This window comes from Rattus rattus, chromosome 1 (assembly GCF_011064425.1).
Source record: "Rattus rattus isolate New Zealand chromosome 1, Rrattus_CSIRO_v1, whole genome shotgun sequence".
NCBI lineage: Eukaryota > Metazoa > Chordata > Mammalia > Rodentia > Muridae > Rattus > Rattus rattus.
The window spans coordinates 2,144,058-2,163,136 of NC_046154.1; the positions used below are offsets into that span (position 1 = coordinate 2,144,058).

At 44.8% G+C, this 19,079-nt stretch overlaps 1 protein-coding gene across 1 annotated transcript in view; it reads right to left on the reverse strand.

The window, feature by feature from the left end:
• Positions 1-4,884: 4,884 nt before the first annotated feature.
• The window catches only part of Melk (maternal embryonic leucine zipper kinase), a 60,073-nt gene continuing 45,878 nt past the window's right edge, over positions 4,885-19,079 (reverse strand). The window contains exons 14-19 of the mRNA XM_032891431.1: positions 16,368-16,478; positions 14,504-14,735; positions 11,787-11,883; positions 10,470-10,638; positions 7,573-7,676; positions 4,885-5,464 (exon numbers count right to left, since the gene is read on the reverse strand). Coding sequence (XP_032747322.1) covers positions 5,287-5,464; positions 7,573-7,676; positions 10,470-10,638; positions 11,787-11,883; positions 14,504-14,735; positions 16,368-16,478 — 891 coding nt within the window. The 3' untranslated portion in view covers positions 4,885-5,286. The remainder of the gene's footprint in view (positions 5,465-7,572; positions 7,677-10,469; positions 10,639-11,786; positions 11,884-14,503; positions 14,736-16,367; positions 16,479-19,079) is intronic.

The following is a 19,079-nucleotide window of genomic DNA, read 5'->3' on the forward strand; positions in this document are numbered from 1 at the left end:
CGTGGAAGTGTGAGCAGAATAAACCCTTTCCTCCCCAACCTGCTTCTTGGTCATGATATTTGTGCAGGAATGGAAACTGACTAAGACAGATAGAGAGGTGGATAGGGGCTTTCTGAAATATATTCGTCAGGGTTCTTTAGAGGAATAGAACCAAGGGGACGTTCGCGCGCACACACACACACACACACACACACACACACACACACACACACACACACACACACACGACATCCCATTACCATTTTGGAGTTCTTTAGATTTTTAGAGATGCACTAACAGACATTATTCAACCATAAAAATGAGTTACTAACACAGACATGATACTAACAAATCTCAGATTCATGTTAAGTGAAAGAAATTCCACATGGTAAATGTCTACGTAACATTCTTCATATGCAAAACTCCTGAGCCAGAAATCAGCTGTGGTGAACACATGTGATGGGGAAGGTTTGCCATCCTAGCACTCAGGAGACTGAGATCAGCAAGTACCAGGCTAGTTGGGTCTACAACAAAGACCCCATCACAAATGCACAAGGATGGGGCTGGGTTTCAGCTTAGATGGTATTGTGCTTGCACCTCAAATACACAAAGTCATGGATGGGTTCGGTTCCCGTGCCACATGAACTGGATATGGTGGCATGTGCCTATAATCCTAGCACCTGAGAGGTAGGAGCAGGATAATCAGAAGTTTCAGGTCATCCTTGGCTGTACCAAGGTTGTAAACAGCCCAGGATACACATGACCCTATTTTTAAAAAAAAAAAAAAAAAAGAAGAAGAAGGAAATCAGACAGTCTGGCAAGGGACAGTGGACAGGGGCAGGGGTAGGGACTGACACCAGGGCATGATACAATGCCTTGGGGTGATGGGAATGTTTTAATTTTGGCTACGGTGATAATTTCATGACTGCATGCATTTCTCAAACTATGTAACTAGGAAGGGTAATTCTATTGTATGGAAATTATATCTCAATAAACCTGATGCCCCGAAACTGGATTATTAAGAGGAAATTCAGTTAAAAGTCTAAGATTACAATTATCTGACTGTTTTATCTGGGGCTGGAGAGACAGTTCAACAGTTAAGGGCACTTACTACTACTCTTCCAGAGGACAACTACCTGTAACTCCAGCTCCAGGGACCCTAAGCCCTCTTTTGGCCTCCTCAGGCACCTGCTATACTCATGTGCACATACCCCCCGACACACACACAAATATATATACAGTAGTGTACTGGATATATAGTGGTGTAGTTACTATCCCAACATCCAAGAAGCTGAAGCAGGCAAATCCTGAGTTCAAGTCCAGGCTAAGCTACATAGCAGGATCCTGCTTTGCCCACTTCCATTTCAGGCCCAAGTATGTTTGTCTCCAAATGTCCCCCAGAGCTCCTTGTCGAGGGATGGGCTGGTCTCCCCTAACACTATGACAGGAAGGGAAGAGATCAACAAAACAGCCCAGGAGTGAAAAACATTGTGTGTCCTTGAGAACTAGAAAGTAAACCATTGTTTCTTAATGTTTTCAAGATTTATTATGATGCCTGCACTCATACTTCATCTTCATAGCTGAATAATACTCCATCGATTATCCTATTGCTTATCCCACGGTATAAAATGCCTACAGTGAGACCAGGAAGCTGGTAATGAAAGCTCAATAGAGAATCCCAGCCAACTGCCTCAGCTTCCCAGGGTGCGTCTACTGGGAGACTGTCTGATCAGAGTTCTCCCCCTGCTATTTGTTCTTCGACTTGGAAGCCTCCCCTATGGAGACGCTCCTGTGCTCAGGACTCTCAATGGATCTGGTGGCTTCTATGCTCCCCTAGTTGATTTCTGCTTTATGCTCAAAACTCTCTCTTCAAACCCCCAAAGTATATGTTATATTAACATTTAAGGGCTTACATTATATGAATTGATGATGGGTTTTGGTAAACACAGTTCCAAGATTCACTTTCTAGACGATGCCACTCCCCATAGAGGCAGAGGGGTGAACACAGGCTTATGCCTTCACTGTCTTATGACTTCCATAAACAGGAAACCTGGGCTTCAGAGAATTCTGACTTTTTTTTCCCCTCAAAATTCACCATCAAGTTAGGAAGCCCACAGACATAAAAAAGCTAAACAAGCAAACAAACAAAAACCATAGACTAAGGTGCTGGTGAGACAGCTCAGCAGTTTATAAAGTGCTTATCGCTCTTGTAAACAACAATGGAGGACTACTTAGCTATGACTTAGAATGAAGTACTAATGCAGGCAGCATAATAAATCTTGAAAACATTAAGAAATTAGATCCCAAAGGTAACACATGTGATCCCATTTTGCACTAATTAGCTTTGCTTTCTTTTTAAAAAAACAATTTGTGTGTGCATATATTCTATGTGCAGGTGCCTGCTGGGAGGCTCCTTGGGGGTGGAGTTGCAGGTATCTATGAGCTGGCTTCCATGGGTGTGGGGAATCTGAACCCCAGTCCTCCTGATTGAGCGGCAAATGCTCTTAAGCACTAAGCCATCTCTCAAGCCCTCTTTTGCCCTCAATGGCTTTGCCAACCTGACACAGCCTAGAATCCTCTGAAAGCCTAGACTGAACAATCGCTTAGATCAGAAAGACCAAAGACCTGTGGCATTTCTGTGCGGGATCACCTTAACCATTAATGGACATAGAAAGGCCCAGCCCACCGTGGGCAGCACCATTCCCCTCTCAGGCGGCTCTGAGCCATTAAGAACGCTAGCTGGGGCTGAAGAGATGGCTTAGTGATTAAGAGTACATGTTCTTGGGGTTGGGGATTTAGCTCAGTGGTAGAGCGCTTGCCTAGCAAGCGCAAGGCCCTGGGTTCGGTCCCGGGTTTGGTCCCCAGCTCCGAGAAAAAAAAAAAAAGAAAGAAAGAAAAAGAAAACAAGAGTACACGTTCTTGCAGGAAACCCAAGCGCAATTTCCAGCACCTATGTCAGGCGGCTCACAACTGCCCTTAAGCCCATCTCTAAGGAATCCAATGCCCTCTTCTAACATCCGAGGGCACCTGCACTAGCATCCACAAGTCCACACATAGGCATGCACATATAAATAATTTTTAAAAATAACTTAAAGCCAGTCTGTAAGAAAGCCAAAAAAGTGTTTCCTCATGACTTCTGCCTTTGAGTTCCTGCCCTGATTTCCCTCAGTAATGGACGGTGACCCAGAAGTGTAATCCAAAACATCCCTTTCTGTCCCCACGTTGCTTTTGGGTTGCAGTATTTGTCCAAGCAAGAGCGGAACTGGAGCACAGTTACATGGATTACACAGAAGAGGTAATCTGAAAGGACAGCAGATTTGTGCCCATCAGGGACAGGGGGTGGGGGAATGGACAGCAAGTCTTTGCAGAGGCAGTTTGTTAGGATAGAAACCTTACAATATCAGACTGTGGTAACACGGGCGTAACTCTGGATAAGCTTTGGTTCTCTCCCATTTTTATGTGTGTGGTGTGCACACTCATCCAGAGTCTGAGGTTGGTGCTAGCAACCATCCTTCATTAATCTTCCACCATATTCGTTGAGCAAAGCCTCTCCATCAGACCTAGGCCTTGCACCTTGCTCTGGAGAATTCCAACTCCACCTTCTGAGCTAGAATTCCAGGTAGACATTTGCAAGGGTTCTAGGAATCCTAACTCTGGCTCTCAGTCTGGGATGCCAAGTGCTTTAACCACTGAGCAATACCCCAGTCCTTACTTATTACTTAGTGAAGAATTCTTTACACTTCTTTTGTCATGGGAGAGGAGTGGGGAAGGGACGCATGCCATGGCATGCATGTAGAAGTCAGAGGACGGCTTCTCGCCACCATGTGGGTTCCGGGCATGCGTGGCATCGAGCACCTTCACCTGCTGAGTCATTTCACTGTCCCATGAATACACTTTTTAAAAATCTCTGAATTAGGGGTTGGGGATTTAGCTCAGTGGTAGAGCGCTTGCCTAGCAAGCACAAGGCCCTGCGTTCGGTCCCCAGCTCCGAAAAAAAGAAAAAAAAAATCTCTGAATTACCAATATTTTATATGTATGTATGTAGTGAGGTGTATGACTTATGTCAGTAAAGCTGTCCCTACAGAGTGTAAGATCCTGCATCAGCTTTCCTTACCCAAGGTCCTCTCTTCAGCTCCTCCAGGGTCTATCCTTGGCTAACCTTCCCACTCTCATCTATTTCCCCTCAATACTGTCATTCCCACTTCCCTTTTCTATTCAGCTACACCTGAAAATGCTTTGCCTTCGAGTATATTCTGTTAAAAGCATCATACTTCCCACTTCTGTCTGGAGTCTCCCTGTGGATCTGTCACGAATAAATGCTATTTTTCCCAAGACATCATTCCTACCTTCAGATCATGTGTGAATATGAAAACATCTGGCCCTCATGGCAGACTCTGAACTCCCCGGCTTGCTAGACAGTACCAATTTCAGTTCCAGAAGCAAACGCTTGTAAGTGCTCGGAAAATGTTCCTTGAATAAATGAATGACAAACACCCCCTTGCTACTGACCAGAAACAGTGCTATTTTTTTTCCAACTAGTTTAATTGGTAAAATCCATACAAATGTAACTTGAGTTCTGGCCTTTAGAGACCAATAAAATGAAATAAAAATACAAATTTGGGGCCATCGTTGAGACTTAGAGAGATTACCATAAAGTAACATTTCATGGGGCCTGCAGTTCGGATACTTATCATTGTTGACTGGACATACTTACTGAAGTCAATACGCTTTTATTCCACGTATTAAATGTGTTGTTTAACTCTGGTAACCACAGCTGTGACTTAGTTAACGATCTCAATAAATCCTACTTAAATCAGAGACAGGAAAAAATTATGCAAATGAATTCTTATCTGTTTTTCTGCCCAAGGCATATTTGATAACAGATAAAACACACTCCAAATAGTCTGTACTTAACAGTCAGAAAGCCATTCGAGGTTTATTTGGATCAAAATCAGATACAAAGAAGGGCTTGATATATTCACAAATGGTTTTAGTTCAGAAAGAAACTGCACATCAAAATGAGTCACAGGGAAGGGCTGGCACTGCCTGATGGGAGTGAATATAGAAAGCAGTTGCTAACACCCCAAGCCACAGACTAAGACAGACAGTAATAGATAACAACACGAGAGCTGCCCTGGATTCAGCCACAGAGTAAAAACTTTGGTTGAAAAACAAAAAGGTCTTGGTCTCAAAGATGGAGATTTAAATGCACCTGTAGTTCCAACGGGCCTGAAAATCCAACCAATCCACGGTCTTCTGTGCAGCACCACACCCGCATTCATCCGGGCAGACGGACACCGCCATCGGTTACATCTTGCAGCCAGACAAGATATCTTCCACTAATCTCTTGTAAACCCAGGCATCACCCTTCAGCCGCTGTCTCCGGATGCCCACCACGTCAGGTCTCTGCAGCTGGCACACTTCCAGTTCAAACTGCATTGTCACTTTGCCAAAATCAGACTGTGTCTGACACTTCAGTGTGTAACTGAAACACAAGGTACCAGGCAGTTAGGGAGCTGTGGGTATTCCGGATGATGCGAGAGGAGCTGGTGGGGAAATGTGGCATTATTTCCCTCTAAGCAATGCATCCTCCATACAGTTTCCAACTGGCCCGGCCATGCTGTAGGGCTGCGTAATGACCTAGAATGTGGTGGAAAATCTGATCAGGAGCCTCTCTCAAACCACAGGAAAACCTTCCTGTCACAGCTCCAGCAGCCCTGCACGCCCGGGCAGCCTGGGATTCTTTTCTGTGTAATCCAGGAACATGAGGCCATTTCCACCATGTTCCCAACAAAAGAAAACAAGGGAACTTTAGGATATTCTTCTCTGAAACGTGTGACTTTCTCTTAAGTAAAGCTGAAGCAATTAAGTTTCTAGAGAAAGATTTGCCTTCAAATTTTTCTAATGCAAGTGTAGAAGTTATGATTGCTGTAAGACTTTACAGTAGAAAGAAAAGCGAAGTGAAGCAGAGCAGGGAGCGGCCACCCCTGCTGGAAGCACAGAACATGCAGAGTCAGCGCGGCCGGGTTCCCTTCCTAGCAACACAAAATAGGGCTCGGACTATGAAAGTGGCATAGACTGAATTCATATAAATAAATTATTTACTTTACATTTTAAATATCAGAGATATGTCTTACTGATCTTCAAAATATAAAAACCACAACAAACACTAGAGTTTACTTTAGATTTAAGTTCTCTATTTAAGCGTATGTTCCTCAGAGGTATGGAAATTTTTTATTTCTTTTTTTTTCAGACAGGGTCTTGTGGCCTAGAACTTGTGAGAAAAACAGTTCAAGGTTAGCCCCTGCTACACACTGCTACATAGGACGTTGGAGGTTAGTAGAGCTACTGGAGATTGCCTCAAAAACAAACAAACAAAAAGAAAACCACCAAACAGCAAGAAATACTATCTTTCCATGTAGCCCAAACTAGCCTGGAACTTACTGTAAAGTTTAGTCTAGCCTCAAACTCACAATAATGTATGTGCCACTAGGCACAACTGTCACTGTTTTTATTACTTGTGATGAAGTTTCACAAAACATTACTCTTTGTCTTAGTTACACTGACTTTGGGGCACTGACATGATGCCTTAGAAATAGACAACCGGTAAGAGAAATGTTAAAAGGACCAGCCCATGGCGAAGGTCTTCACAGGAAAATGAAAGCCATGTAGCTTTGTGGGAAGTAATCCATCCTTACTGAAGAGAGAATGAGCTATCATACGTCACACAGGAAAGCTGAATGCTACCTTTCGCTTTGTCACAAGGTAAAAGCAAACCGACAGTAACAGAACAGAGAGTCAAGACCTTTTGCTTGCGAGGCTGAGGCGGTCCAGATCAGGGGTTCCATGCTGGCCTGGGCTACCTAGTTAGACTGTGTTTCAGATAATTGAGTGGGGCTGAAGAGGTGGCTCAGTGGCTGGGAGCACCGGCTGCTCGTAACCCAGGCTCAATTCTCAGCATCAACAGGGCAGCTCACAATGATCTGTGGCTCTAGACTGGGGGATCCCATGCCCTCTTCTGGCCTCTGCACACATGTGATAGACATATATACATGCAGGCAAAACAGCTATACATACAAAATAAAAACTAAAATTAAAATAATCAAGTCATTTTAAAGGCATAAATTACTGAAATTCTTAGAAATAGAAACAATTCGCATGATCAGAAGAGACCTAGCCCCTCAGACCATGAGGCACACACGGAGCCTCTCAGCAGGGACATCAGCCAAAATAACTTCCTTAACTTACCAAAACTCCATGAGGTAGTCACGAAGACGTGATCTACAAATTTCCACTTGCCAAAGTGTCCTACTGGTTAAGATTTCAACGAATAAATAGTACAATAAAGCAGGAAGTTACAGGGTGTACAGGACTGTCCTCCAACAAAGGGAAGTCCAGCTTTCCCAACTCTGACCCTGAAAGTGGTGACCGCTGAGTGTTCTCAGCTCAAAAGAAAGTCAATATGAACAATGGCAGTGCCACAGCACCCTCTGGAGAGTGGCGGGGGCATTTCTAAGTGGGGCAGGAGGGAGAGAGAATCAAAATGCACTGGCAGGAAGGGAAGGCGCGCACAGCAGTGGGTGAGCTTCTTACCCTTTCTGCACGAAGTCCACATTCTTCTTTGGAAGAATAGCCATGATTTCGTTCAGGAGCTGGTCGGGATTCACCAGTCTAGTTGTAGTCACATTGTAGTGCAGCTTAGGAAGAAAAAGGCTGAGTGAGGAGTCAAACTTCACATCGACACAAAAGCCCCAGGCAACACCTTTTCAAATAAGACCACTTCAGGAAAACATAGGAAGACCAGCCAGCCAGCCACGCTAGCTGCATTAGCACAGCAGTAGGTAGTCAGGGGGAGACAGTGTGTGTATGTGTGTGTGTGTGTGTGTGTGTGTGTGTGTGTGTGTGTGTGTGTGTGTGTGTGTGTGTGTGTGTACGCCGTGGTAAAAGGTGTGCGTGTGTGTGTACATGCCCACACATGTGCACACAGGTCTGCCTTCAGAGTCAAGGATAAAAAATGGGCTATTGAAGTCTCCTTCTGTGGCTAAGGAAAGCTGCCAGGCGAATGAGGGGCGTTCCTGCGTGGAGGACAGGAGAGGCCACTGTGGAAGCTGTAAGGGTGAATGAAGCCTTGGAGATCCCGAGATACTGGAAATGCTAGATACAGGAACCAGCCCGAGAGAGACGTGTGCTGCAGTCACCAAAGCTAAAAGGAATTGAGCTCTGAAGACCACTTTGACCTCAGACATGTCGATGCAGGGTTGGCATTGCCCTGCTGGTCTTGGTCTTTGATCCAGCATTCCCTAGCTATGCCCTCTTTCCACCTTTTTGGTCATGTCCATTCTATATCATTGTACGTTCAAAGTGTGTGATCTGCTTTTTGGGGTTGATTTACAGGGGTTAACAGCTAAAGAGATTGGTGTGAGTCTCAGAAGAGAATGTGAACTTTGAATTTTTAAGTTGTGTTAAGACCGTGACTTATGTTATGTGGGACTGAATGTTCTCATTATGGTATAGCTACAAGCCTGTGGGGGCCAACAGAATGTGGTGGTTGAGTAAGAGTGGCCCGATAAGTTCATATATTTGAATGTTTAGTCACCAGAAAGTGGAACTGTTTCAACGGATTCTAAGGACTAGGTGTGGCTTTCCTGGGTAAAGTGTGTTACTGGGGGTGGGTTTCAGAAGCTCTATTTCTTCCTACTACCTGCAGATCACAGCTACTTCTCCAACTCCTTGCCTGCCTGCCTGCCTGCTGCCATGTTTCCCACTGTGATGATAACGGACTAAACCTCTGAAACTGCTAGCAAGCCCTCAGTTAAATGCTTTCTTCTATAAGAGCTGCCTTGGTCATAGTGTCTCTTCACAGCAATAGAACAGTAACTAAGACGCTTGTAACAGGCTGCTTCTTTCTTCCCCACCACGTATATTGCCTACACCAACAGATGAACCATTTTAAAGTGTGACAGGATTATTAAATAAGATGCAAACCTCCTAGCCAGGCCCGAGGGCCTTCCAGCCTGCCTTCCCAACCGGCCACCCACTATTTCCCTTAACATACTACAATGCAAAGTTCAGATCAGGACTGCCAGGATGGCTCGCTGGGAAAGAGTTTACTCCCAAGCTAGATGATCAGCGTTTGATCATCTCAGGACCCACATAGTAGAAGGAGACACCAGATTTCTGCAAGTGTCCTCTGCCTCCACATGCGTAACCATTTTTAAGCTGTTTTCCAGCCTGAAGGCAGCTCCTCCTCTCCCATGTATCGCCCATGTTTTCCTCCCTCTATGTTGTCCTGTGACCAATCTGTGTGATGTTTGAATTATTTGAATTATAGTTATATGTTCTTTGAAGAACTATACCTAAATCACCCGTTTTTTAGGTTTTTATTTTATGTTATGTGTCTGACTGTTTCGCTTGCATGTCTGTGCACAACATGTGTGCCTATGTCTGCAGGGGCCACAGGACGGCACCAGATCTTCTGAAAGTAGAATTAAGGGTGGTTGTGAGCTACCATGTAGATGCTGGGAACTGAACTCAGGTCCTCTGCAAGATACAATGCTCTTAACCACTGAGCCGTCTCTCCAGTCCACCTCTGCATTCTTAAAATCTACCACATAAGAACACGCAAGTATTAACTACTTACAAAAAAAAAAGTGTTTAAATGAACTAATAAGTAATTTTAAAAAGAAGACTAAAGTTACTTGATATGTTTTTAAAAAGCAAAAGAAAAAAACCAAAAAACAAAACAACCACAAACCCTGGCAAGATGGCTAAGCAGTAGGTAGGTGGTGAAAGTGTTTAACATGTGGAGGAGGAATGCGTCAGTCTACCTGACGGGCAGCCCACAGTGGCCCATGCATGCACAACAGCTACTTCAGCTACTGTGAAACTGCCCGACTCCTGGAGACAAATGACGACAGAGCCCATGACCAGAACAACTAATTGGATGATGCCAGCTACAGGGAGCGAGATGACAGGGACCAATGGGCCCAGGTGATGGTATAAAAGCACACCCCATCCCGCAATGAGTCTGTTTCTGCCTCTCACCTGACTCCCAGAGTCTGTCACTGACTCTGCACCTGCTTACCCCTTACCAAGGACCATACATGCACACCCGACACCCCGTGTTAGTCCCTGGGTCCTACGGATGGATCTGCAGTGGTGTGTACAGTGTGGACCTTTGTCTCTCTCTTTCATACATTCTCACACGCGCACACGTGCACACGCGCACACACACACACGCGCACACACGCACGCACGCACGCACGCACGCACTCACGGGAGAGGGGAAACAACCCAGACAGACAGAGCACAACACATGGTAATAGCAGCACGTGCCTGTGAGCCCAGCAATTGGAAGGCTGAGGGAAGAAGACTGCCCTGGTTTAAGACCAGCCTGGGATAGAGACCCCACCAAACAGAAGGGTGGGGCTAGATACGTCAGTTAAGAGTGAGCTTCTGAAATCTGTAATAATCGACTCTGGCCCACTTACCTTTCGCCTTCTTGGCCCATCTTTGGCAGAGCCCTTCTTCTTGTTCCTTGTAAGTGCAGTGAGAACCTTATCCAGTCCTCTCTCAAGGCTCCCAAACACATTGGTTCCTTTCCTTTTAGGGGTATCCTCCATGTGTGCCTGGTTGAGATCCACTTCCATTGAACGGCACCTTAAAAACCAGCACAGCACTAGTGGCACTGCCCTGTTGTCCTCACGCTCCTGTGCCTGTCCCTCCACATACACCAAGGGCTACAGGCAGGTGTGCCAGAGCCAGATCACCTCAACCCTCCTGGGGGAGGGTACACTAAAACCATCTCCCACAGAATAGACCTTCTCCCTGCCCTACCAGTCTACCTTTCCTGTCATTTCGTTTATCCATTTGGGAGATGTCAGAGATTGAACTTAGGTCCTCATTTATACCAAAACAGCATTCTACAATGAGCTATATCCTAGCCCTTCTTTTTACTTTTTATTTTTGGGACAGAATCTTCAGTTACCCAGGCTGACCTTGAACTTGCAGTCCTACCTCAGCCTCCCAAGTAGGTAGGATTCAGGCCTATACTATGCCACAAGGCTCAGCTCCTTCACTTTTCTGTTTAAATCAAACATAGGGACATCAGAATACCATGTGTCCTCCCAGGGCCAACAACTGCTAATATGCTGTCAGTGGCTTTCTGTGTGTATAGACAACACACAGATTAAGTACATAGACCACTTGCTTAGCCACCAGAAGCTATCACAACACTTCCACTCTAACACTTCTGCGTACACCTCCAGTGAGTAAGAACATTTTCTTACCCAACCACAGAATCGACAACATAAAAATAAAAACCTGGTAAAACCTGCAGCAGCATCCAATAGTCAGTCTATATTCTATTTTTCCCAAATAGATCATGCAATTAAAAAAAAAAAAAAAAAAAAGAACAATTACAAAAGCAATGAAGGCTCACCCACGCCTCGGGACTCCCCATCGAGGAGCAGTGAGTTAGTACTTCCCTTTGTGATCTAAATTAGTATTCTTACCATTTGAGGGAAAGCTGACTGTTACTGTACACCTACACTCCACCTGCAGAAATAGACCTAAGTGGCCTTGGAGAAGGACATAACGGGGCGGGTTCCCCGTCTTCCCAGCTTGCTCATCAGGTTCATGACGTCATGCTGCTCCAGAAGCCACACCCAGCCCCAGAGCGTCCTCATGCACAGCTACCCTACGTCCAGCAGTGTCTGTCTCAGTTCCTGCTGCAGGCTTTTCTCCCAGATGAAAAGAGAAATTCCAGAACCTATACTGCAGAATGGAGTCGGAAAAGCAACACTTACCTCCTCTCAGGGCTAATGACGTTTGTCGTTAGTGTGTCTGCTCCTGCGGAATTCACTGGCGTTCTAACCTGGTTTTCTCTCAGGCACTGCGTTCTAGCTATTAGAAAAACAAACACAAACCACATGCAGCTGACATGGCTCCAACACGGTCCGCCACACATGTGCATCAACAGATCTGACTAGTGTCTTTTATGGTCTAAACTTTATACTGCTGGGGTTGGTGGCGGAGTGCTCTACAGCTCCATCAGTTGTACTGAGTGGATGAGCACTTGCCTAGCATGCCAAGGTCCCGTGTTCAATCCCAGCAAACACACATGTACACAGGTTTTATTCCCTTTAATGGTAATAGTGATAACAATTTTTTAAATTATTTTTTAAGATTTATTTATTTTATGTACATGAGTACACTGTACCTCTCTTCAAACACACCAGAAGAGGGCATCGGATCTCAATACAGATGGTCGTGAGCCACCATGTGGGTGCTGGGAGTTGAACTCAGGACCTCTGGAAGAGCAGTCAGTGCTCTTAACCACTGAGCCATCCAGCCCCCAATTGATAACATTTTCAAGGTGGGGGTTTTATTTTGTTTTTAACTAATAAATTCTATTTTCCCTAGTTTTACAAGAACACTAAAAAAGTTAGTTAAAAAATCTTCATCTTTGTATTCTAACAGAACATGCTACCGTACATTGCTGCCCTTATGACAACTACCACAGCCTGGACATGTAGGAGTCACACACAGGAATTAATATTCATGTCAAAAAAAAGTAAGATGCACTAGTGGGAGCTGCCACTTGCTCTCTGTGGACACTCTGTGTTTAAGGAATAATAGCCCATAATATCAAGCTTCTCACTAACACAATGTTGCAGGGACAAGCTGTGTAAATTACATTTCTAACTGTCCACATTCCAAAACCCTTTACGATCACTTTAAACGTATCAATAATAAATAAGTACAATAAAAAAACTATATAGCCAAAAGGTTCTTTTTCTTTTTAATTCCTGAATGAGGTTTGGGAAATGGCTGAGTAGGTATGTGGTTTGAATATGTGTGGCCCAGGGAGTGGCACTGCCAAGAGGTATGACCTTGTTGGAGAAAATGTGTCACTGTGGGAGTGGGCTTTGAGACCCTCCTCCTAGCTGCCTGGAAGCCAGCATTCTGTTTGCCTTCAGCTCCTCCAGCACCATGCCTGCTTGGACGCTGCCACACTTCCCACCGTGATAAAGGACTGAACCTTGGAACCTGTACGCCAGCCCTACTTAAATGTTTGCCTTGGTCATCGTGTCTTTTCACAGCAATGAAAACTCTAACTAAGACAGTTGCTGGCTATGAAAACATGAAAACTTGAGTTTACGTCCTCAGCACCCTGGTGAAAAGGAAAAAAGGCCTGGTGTGGTCTGGCATGAACTTCTAATCCCATCACTAGGGAGGCAGAGGCAGAGATGGGGGCTCCTATGTTTGATGCTCCCCAGCTTAGCCTAATAAGCTTCAGACCCACAAGGACTGTCTAAGTAAAGTGGGCAGCTCCTGAAGGCTGGTCTACATTCATTCTCATTCTCATTCATTCATTCTCTCTCTCTCTCTCTCTCTCTCTCTCTCTCTCTCTCTCTCCTCCTCCCTCCCTCCTCCTTCCCCCACTCCTCCCTCCCTCCTTCCCTCTCCCCACCAGGCAAAATGGTACACATCTACAATCCTAGCACTTGGGAGATAGAAGTAAGAAAACCAAGAGTTCAGGGTTATTTTCACCTATGCAGGGCCAGCAAGTCTATGGCCAGCCTGAGTACATGAGACACAGTCTGAAAAGGCAAAGACGAGCTGGGCAGTGGTGGCACGTGCCTTCAGGCCCAGCACTCTGCTGCATACATGGATTATTTGTCTTGGGGAGATCCGATCCTAGCAAGCTGGCCTCATACTGACACAGTAGAATGTGTCCAGATGAGACAGCAACCAAAACACTAAGTGTCCTGGAGAGACGATTCAAAAACTGGTGGACATTACACCAAAGAGGACACCAAGAGAAAGAAGAGTCACCTGAAGGCTGGGAAGGAGTCAGACTCCCCTGCCTTCTGGACTCCAGAGTACTGCCGTAGGGCAGGGCAGGACCCAGTTATCAGGAGAGAGAACCAGACAGTAAGAAGAGCTCAACAGAAACTCCAGCCTGGGTGAGTCCCAGTGCAGTTGAAGTAGGTTGAACCAGATGCATGACCGTGGCAAAGCACACTACTCCTCTAAGTCTCAAGTTCCTACACATGGAAACACGACAGTTGTTCTGCTACTGCTATGACTCAGTCACAGAGGTGACAGAAGGACTGGAGAGATGGCTCAGCAGCTCAAAGTGCTGGCTGTGCTTCCAGAGAGGCCAGAGTTTGGTTCCCAACACCCACACTGGGTGGCTGACAACTACCTGTAATTCCAAGTCCAGGGGTCCACCCTCTTCAAGTCTCCTCGGGTACACACACACACACACACACACACACACACACACACACCTAAAATAAATCTTTAGATGTGGAAAAGAAAGTAACAGCACCACTCTGGGTTACAAGTTAAGTATTATCCCCGTGTCCACTAATTCAGGTATGTATGATAAAGGCAGCTGACCGATCCCTGAAGCCAGGGAACAAGGCTACTTATTTCCAAATGCCAGTGTGTTATTTAGAACTGTAAGAATTACGTTTGAACCTTTAACTCTCTGCTCAATTCTCTTAGCAAATACCTTTTGCAGGTGTTGTGAACTGGGTTGGTGAGGTGAGTATTTCTCTCTTATACTGGTTCCTACTAACTGGAATCTTCGGCTCAGAAAACACGAATTGCTCTTGATTCTTCACAGAAGACTTGGGAGTGCACACATTCTCTTTGTCCTTTAACTTATTTGCCAATGCTCTGCATACCACTGGAGTTGGTGATTCACATTCAACATGATTTGATTCTGCCCAGTGTTTGGTAAACTGGAGGGAAAAAGAATCCCAGATAAAGGACACTAAGGAAAAGTCTACTTCTTTACAATATATCTTAATAATCAGCAAATTCCTTGTACTGTTCTTATTAAAAGTCAAGGCCACCAAGAAGACACTGCTGGCACACCAGGATGCCTAACAGTGTCTTCAGTTCTCCTCGGCACAGGTAGATCATCTGCCTTTTCTACTGGCAGGGATTTCCCCAATGCTGAGAATAACCACACACAGCCTCTACGTCATGATTCTTAACACCTACATTACCATGGTTTGACTCTAATATGTACTAAAAAAGAAAGTTTTCTCAGTGATTGGAACAAAAAGAAAGTACTAGAATACTCTTTGCCAGGTGGTGGTGGCACACGCCTTTGACCCCAGCACTCAGGATACAGAGGTAGGTGGATCGCTGAGTTCTAGGGCAGGCTGGTCTACAGAGTGAGTTCCTGGACAGTCAGGGCTACACAGTGAGACCCTGTCTTGAAAAACAAACAAACGAACAAACAAAAATTCTAGCAGGGGCTGGGGGATGGCTCGGTTAGAAAATGACTGTTGTGTATGCATGAGGACCTGTGCTCTGGCCCCAACACCCATGTAAAAGCTGGGTGTGATGCTGTCTGCAATCCTGGGGAACGCGCTGACACAGGCAGATCCCTAAAGCACAGCAGCGAGTCATTCTAAGCCAACTGCTGAGGTATAAGGCAACACCACAGAATCAACAGATAAAGCCATTACGACTACCCGGGAATTCTAATGCAAAGGCATAGTAACTTTTTAAAAATTACTTGTGCACAATGGTACAGATGAGGCATGAGGAGAGCTGTCTAGGAGCTATACTGTACGTTCTTGGGGAGGCAGGGGCGCTCTCTCTCTCTCTCTTTCTCTCTCTCTCTCTCTCTCTCTCTCACACACACACACACACACACACACACACACACACACACTCATGCGCACGTGTGCAGGGGGAGGAGATGACTGACTCATTAGAATAATTCACAGCATTTTCAGGAACCATTAGAAAGGGAATCAGCAAACTGAAACAGGTGGGTAAAATTACTCTGAGGAACAGAAAAAAAAAAAAAAAAAACCAAAACAGAATAAAGACAAAATCTCATATTTTAAAAAAATCTGTAAAGTCCCATATTTAGTGGAAAACTTTGAACCACACACCTAAGAAGTCCAACAAACTTAAAGTAGAATTAAAATTTCAAACGAGGAGGAAAACCTATCTGCCTGCAGCTGCCTGAGTTAAGAGGAAAAGGAGTCCACAGAAAGGACATGGGAGCCCTGGGAGAGGGCAACAGAACGACGGCGTCACACTTTTGGTGGCTCTGCATTGTAAAGCACAGACTAAACACTAAAGGGTGAATTTCAACATTTAACCACATGCGAATCACAGTTCATTCAAAGACGGGAGAGGCAATGAAGTGCTCCACAATGGAATCTTGGTTTTCTTCACTTTGAAACCATTGAATTCTCTCTCATTAATATTCCAATAATCTCTCGTTAATGTCTTCAGTGGCTCAGAGATTAAATAACTCTACAAGCACAGACTTGATTTCCTGTTAGGCTAGATGTGTTTATAATTAAGACATGCATTCTGCTTTAAGTAGTAATAAAACTACCCACCTGTGGTGTCTGGGGAGCTAGTAAATTATCTTCACACAACTCAGAGTCTATTAATCCAGCCACACAGCTATCGCCACTTGTGGACATATCTTCCAGGCTCAGGTTCTTTGACTATTAATTTAACAAGGCAAAAGAGGTTAGCAGTAACAACACGGGTTCACACTTACAACAGCGCATCCCAAGCACAGGGAGGAACTCTGGGAGCAGAATCAGAGACAAGCTGGATGTTATACGGAATCCAACGGACTTAGCTTGTCACTCTTACACAGCAGTGTTAGACACGCATGTGCAGATTCACAAAGGAAGCCTCAAAAGCAGAAGCTGGCAAGGACATAACTCCTGACATGAGGAGCATGGACCAGGAGCCAGCAGCATGGCTCAGTAGGTAAGAGCACTCGTCCTGCAGTCCTGGTGACCGGAGTTTGACCCCTAGAACTCATGTGGGTGAAAGGGAAGAACTAACTCCACCAAGCTGTCCTCCAACCTCCAAACTCCTGCCATGGCGTGCACGCCCATCCCCACGCATACATTACAGACACAACCTCAATCAAAAAGTTAGCCCCAAAACTTTTATTTTATGTTTAAGGGTATTTTGTCCGCATACAGGTCCATGTGGCACATGCACGCATGGCACCTATAGAGGCCTAAAGGGTGTCAGGTCCCCTAGAATTGGAGTCCCAGGTGGTTGTAAGGCACCATGAGGTGCTGGGGACTAAACCTGGCTCCTCTGGAAGAGCGGCCAGTGTTTCTCACCACTGAGCCATCTCTCCATCCCATTAAGAAAGAGAACATTAAAAGCATACAGTATGAGTAAATTTTAAAAGCTCGTCATTTCAGCCAGGAGTAAATTAGCTTTATGAAAGATTACCCATAAATAGACATTTGGGCCCTATGCTAACACTTTGTCCATAAACAGGCCTTATGCTAACACTACCAGCAGAACACCTTACTTTCCTTCATCCTTTCCCTGTACAAATTCAAAGTATGTTAGACATAGCCTGAAGGCTGAGGCTGTGGAGACTACCACTGAATTTCTAACACCTCCATTCCTGTACCCCAGATTACAGCCGATTGAGTTCAAGGCCAAGTCTCCTTTTATCTGGACTGCTCAAAGGGCCCTCTCTACTTACCCGACAGTTCTCCAGGGTTGCCAGTTACTATCAGGAGAACTCACCGCTCAGACAGAATGCTAGGCTGGGAAAATACTGATGCTAAGTCTAGGGCAAGCCAGGAAAAGTTCAGGGTTGTACAGAGGATGGCAGCGATGATTCTATAGTAGGCAAAAACCACACACAGCATCCCTGACTGAACGGTTCTCTCTTTCTGTTGTTGTTTGTTTTCTTATTTTGAGAGCGTTTCAGGTATAGCCCCAGCTGCCCTGGAACTCACTCTGTAGATCAGACTAGCCTTGAACTCAAGAGATCTGCCTTCCTGTTTCTCAAGTGCTGGGTTTAAAGGTGTGTACCAACATGCCCGACCTCTAAACAATTCTATGCGGAAATGTTTTTCTAATTTGACATTTAGTTATTTGAGTGTGTGTTGGTTCGAACATGAAGAGGACAGCTTATGGAACCTGACTACCCAACTGAGGCTGTTAGGTCTGGTGAACCCAATTTGGTGTCTGAGCTCTGCCAATTACATTTATCACTATTCTCACTCTTCCATTTTTCTAAACTCAAACTCAACTGCTGATCCAGTTCTGATCTCCCAATGGTGGTCACTCCTATTTCCTACAGTCCTCACAGCAACTACTTAATCTGGAGCCCATCTACTGACGTATAGAGTCCTTCCTTATGTTTCTGTGCATGTGTTCTCCCTTAGCACGACTATTCCAAGAGCAAGTACAACTCAAAACAGATCTCTTCTCCAAATCCAGTGCCTGACAACACTACTGTTGAAGACTGTGTGGTCTTCAGTGATTCCTGATTCAGACTTTATTATTATCTCTTTGAAAGCGCCATCAATTGATTGGTAAGTCAGAATTACTTATTCTATTAAAAACAAAACCACAGAAAAGAGGTCATCCTATCAGGGTGCAAAGAAACCATACAACCTGTTCAAGTTCACTGATAAGCATGAACACCAAAATAGAACTCGAAAGGTGGATCTGCTTATTTTCTGGTCATTAAATGTCTATCTGCGGGGTTGGGGGTTTAGCTCAGTGGTAGAGTGCTTGCCTAGCAAGCACAAGGCCCTGGGTTCGGTCCCCAGCTCCGAAAAAAATAATAAATAAATAAATAAATAAATAAATAAATAAATAAATAAATAAATAGATGTATATCTGCTATAAAAATTGGTCCAGTAATATGACTGCCCAAATAATACAATTATTAGGTAAATATTTACTATGTAGTGGATGGAAGATAAGAGGATCTTCTCAGATCTTCCCACTTGGATATTTTATGTATCAAAGAAACCATCCACTAAGACCATACAAAGGCAGAGATAAGAAAATCCAAAGGCTCAGGAAAATGCACCAGGGATCTTAACTGAATATATTTGGCTAAAGTAATTATTCTCAATGTAGAGGTAAATCGGACCCTTCTGCACTTACCCTGATCAGAAACAAAGCTCATGTTTGTATGTCCTCCCAGACTCAAATGAATCTAAAGTTAAAGGATTTGACCACAGCAGTAAGAAAGGTAATTCACTGTACATGCAAGCAGGAGCACAGGGCATTCACAGCCTAATAGAACTCTCCAAACCTCCACA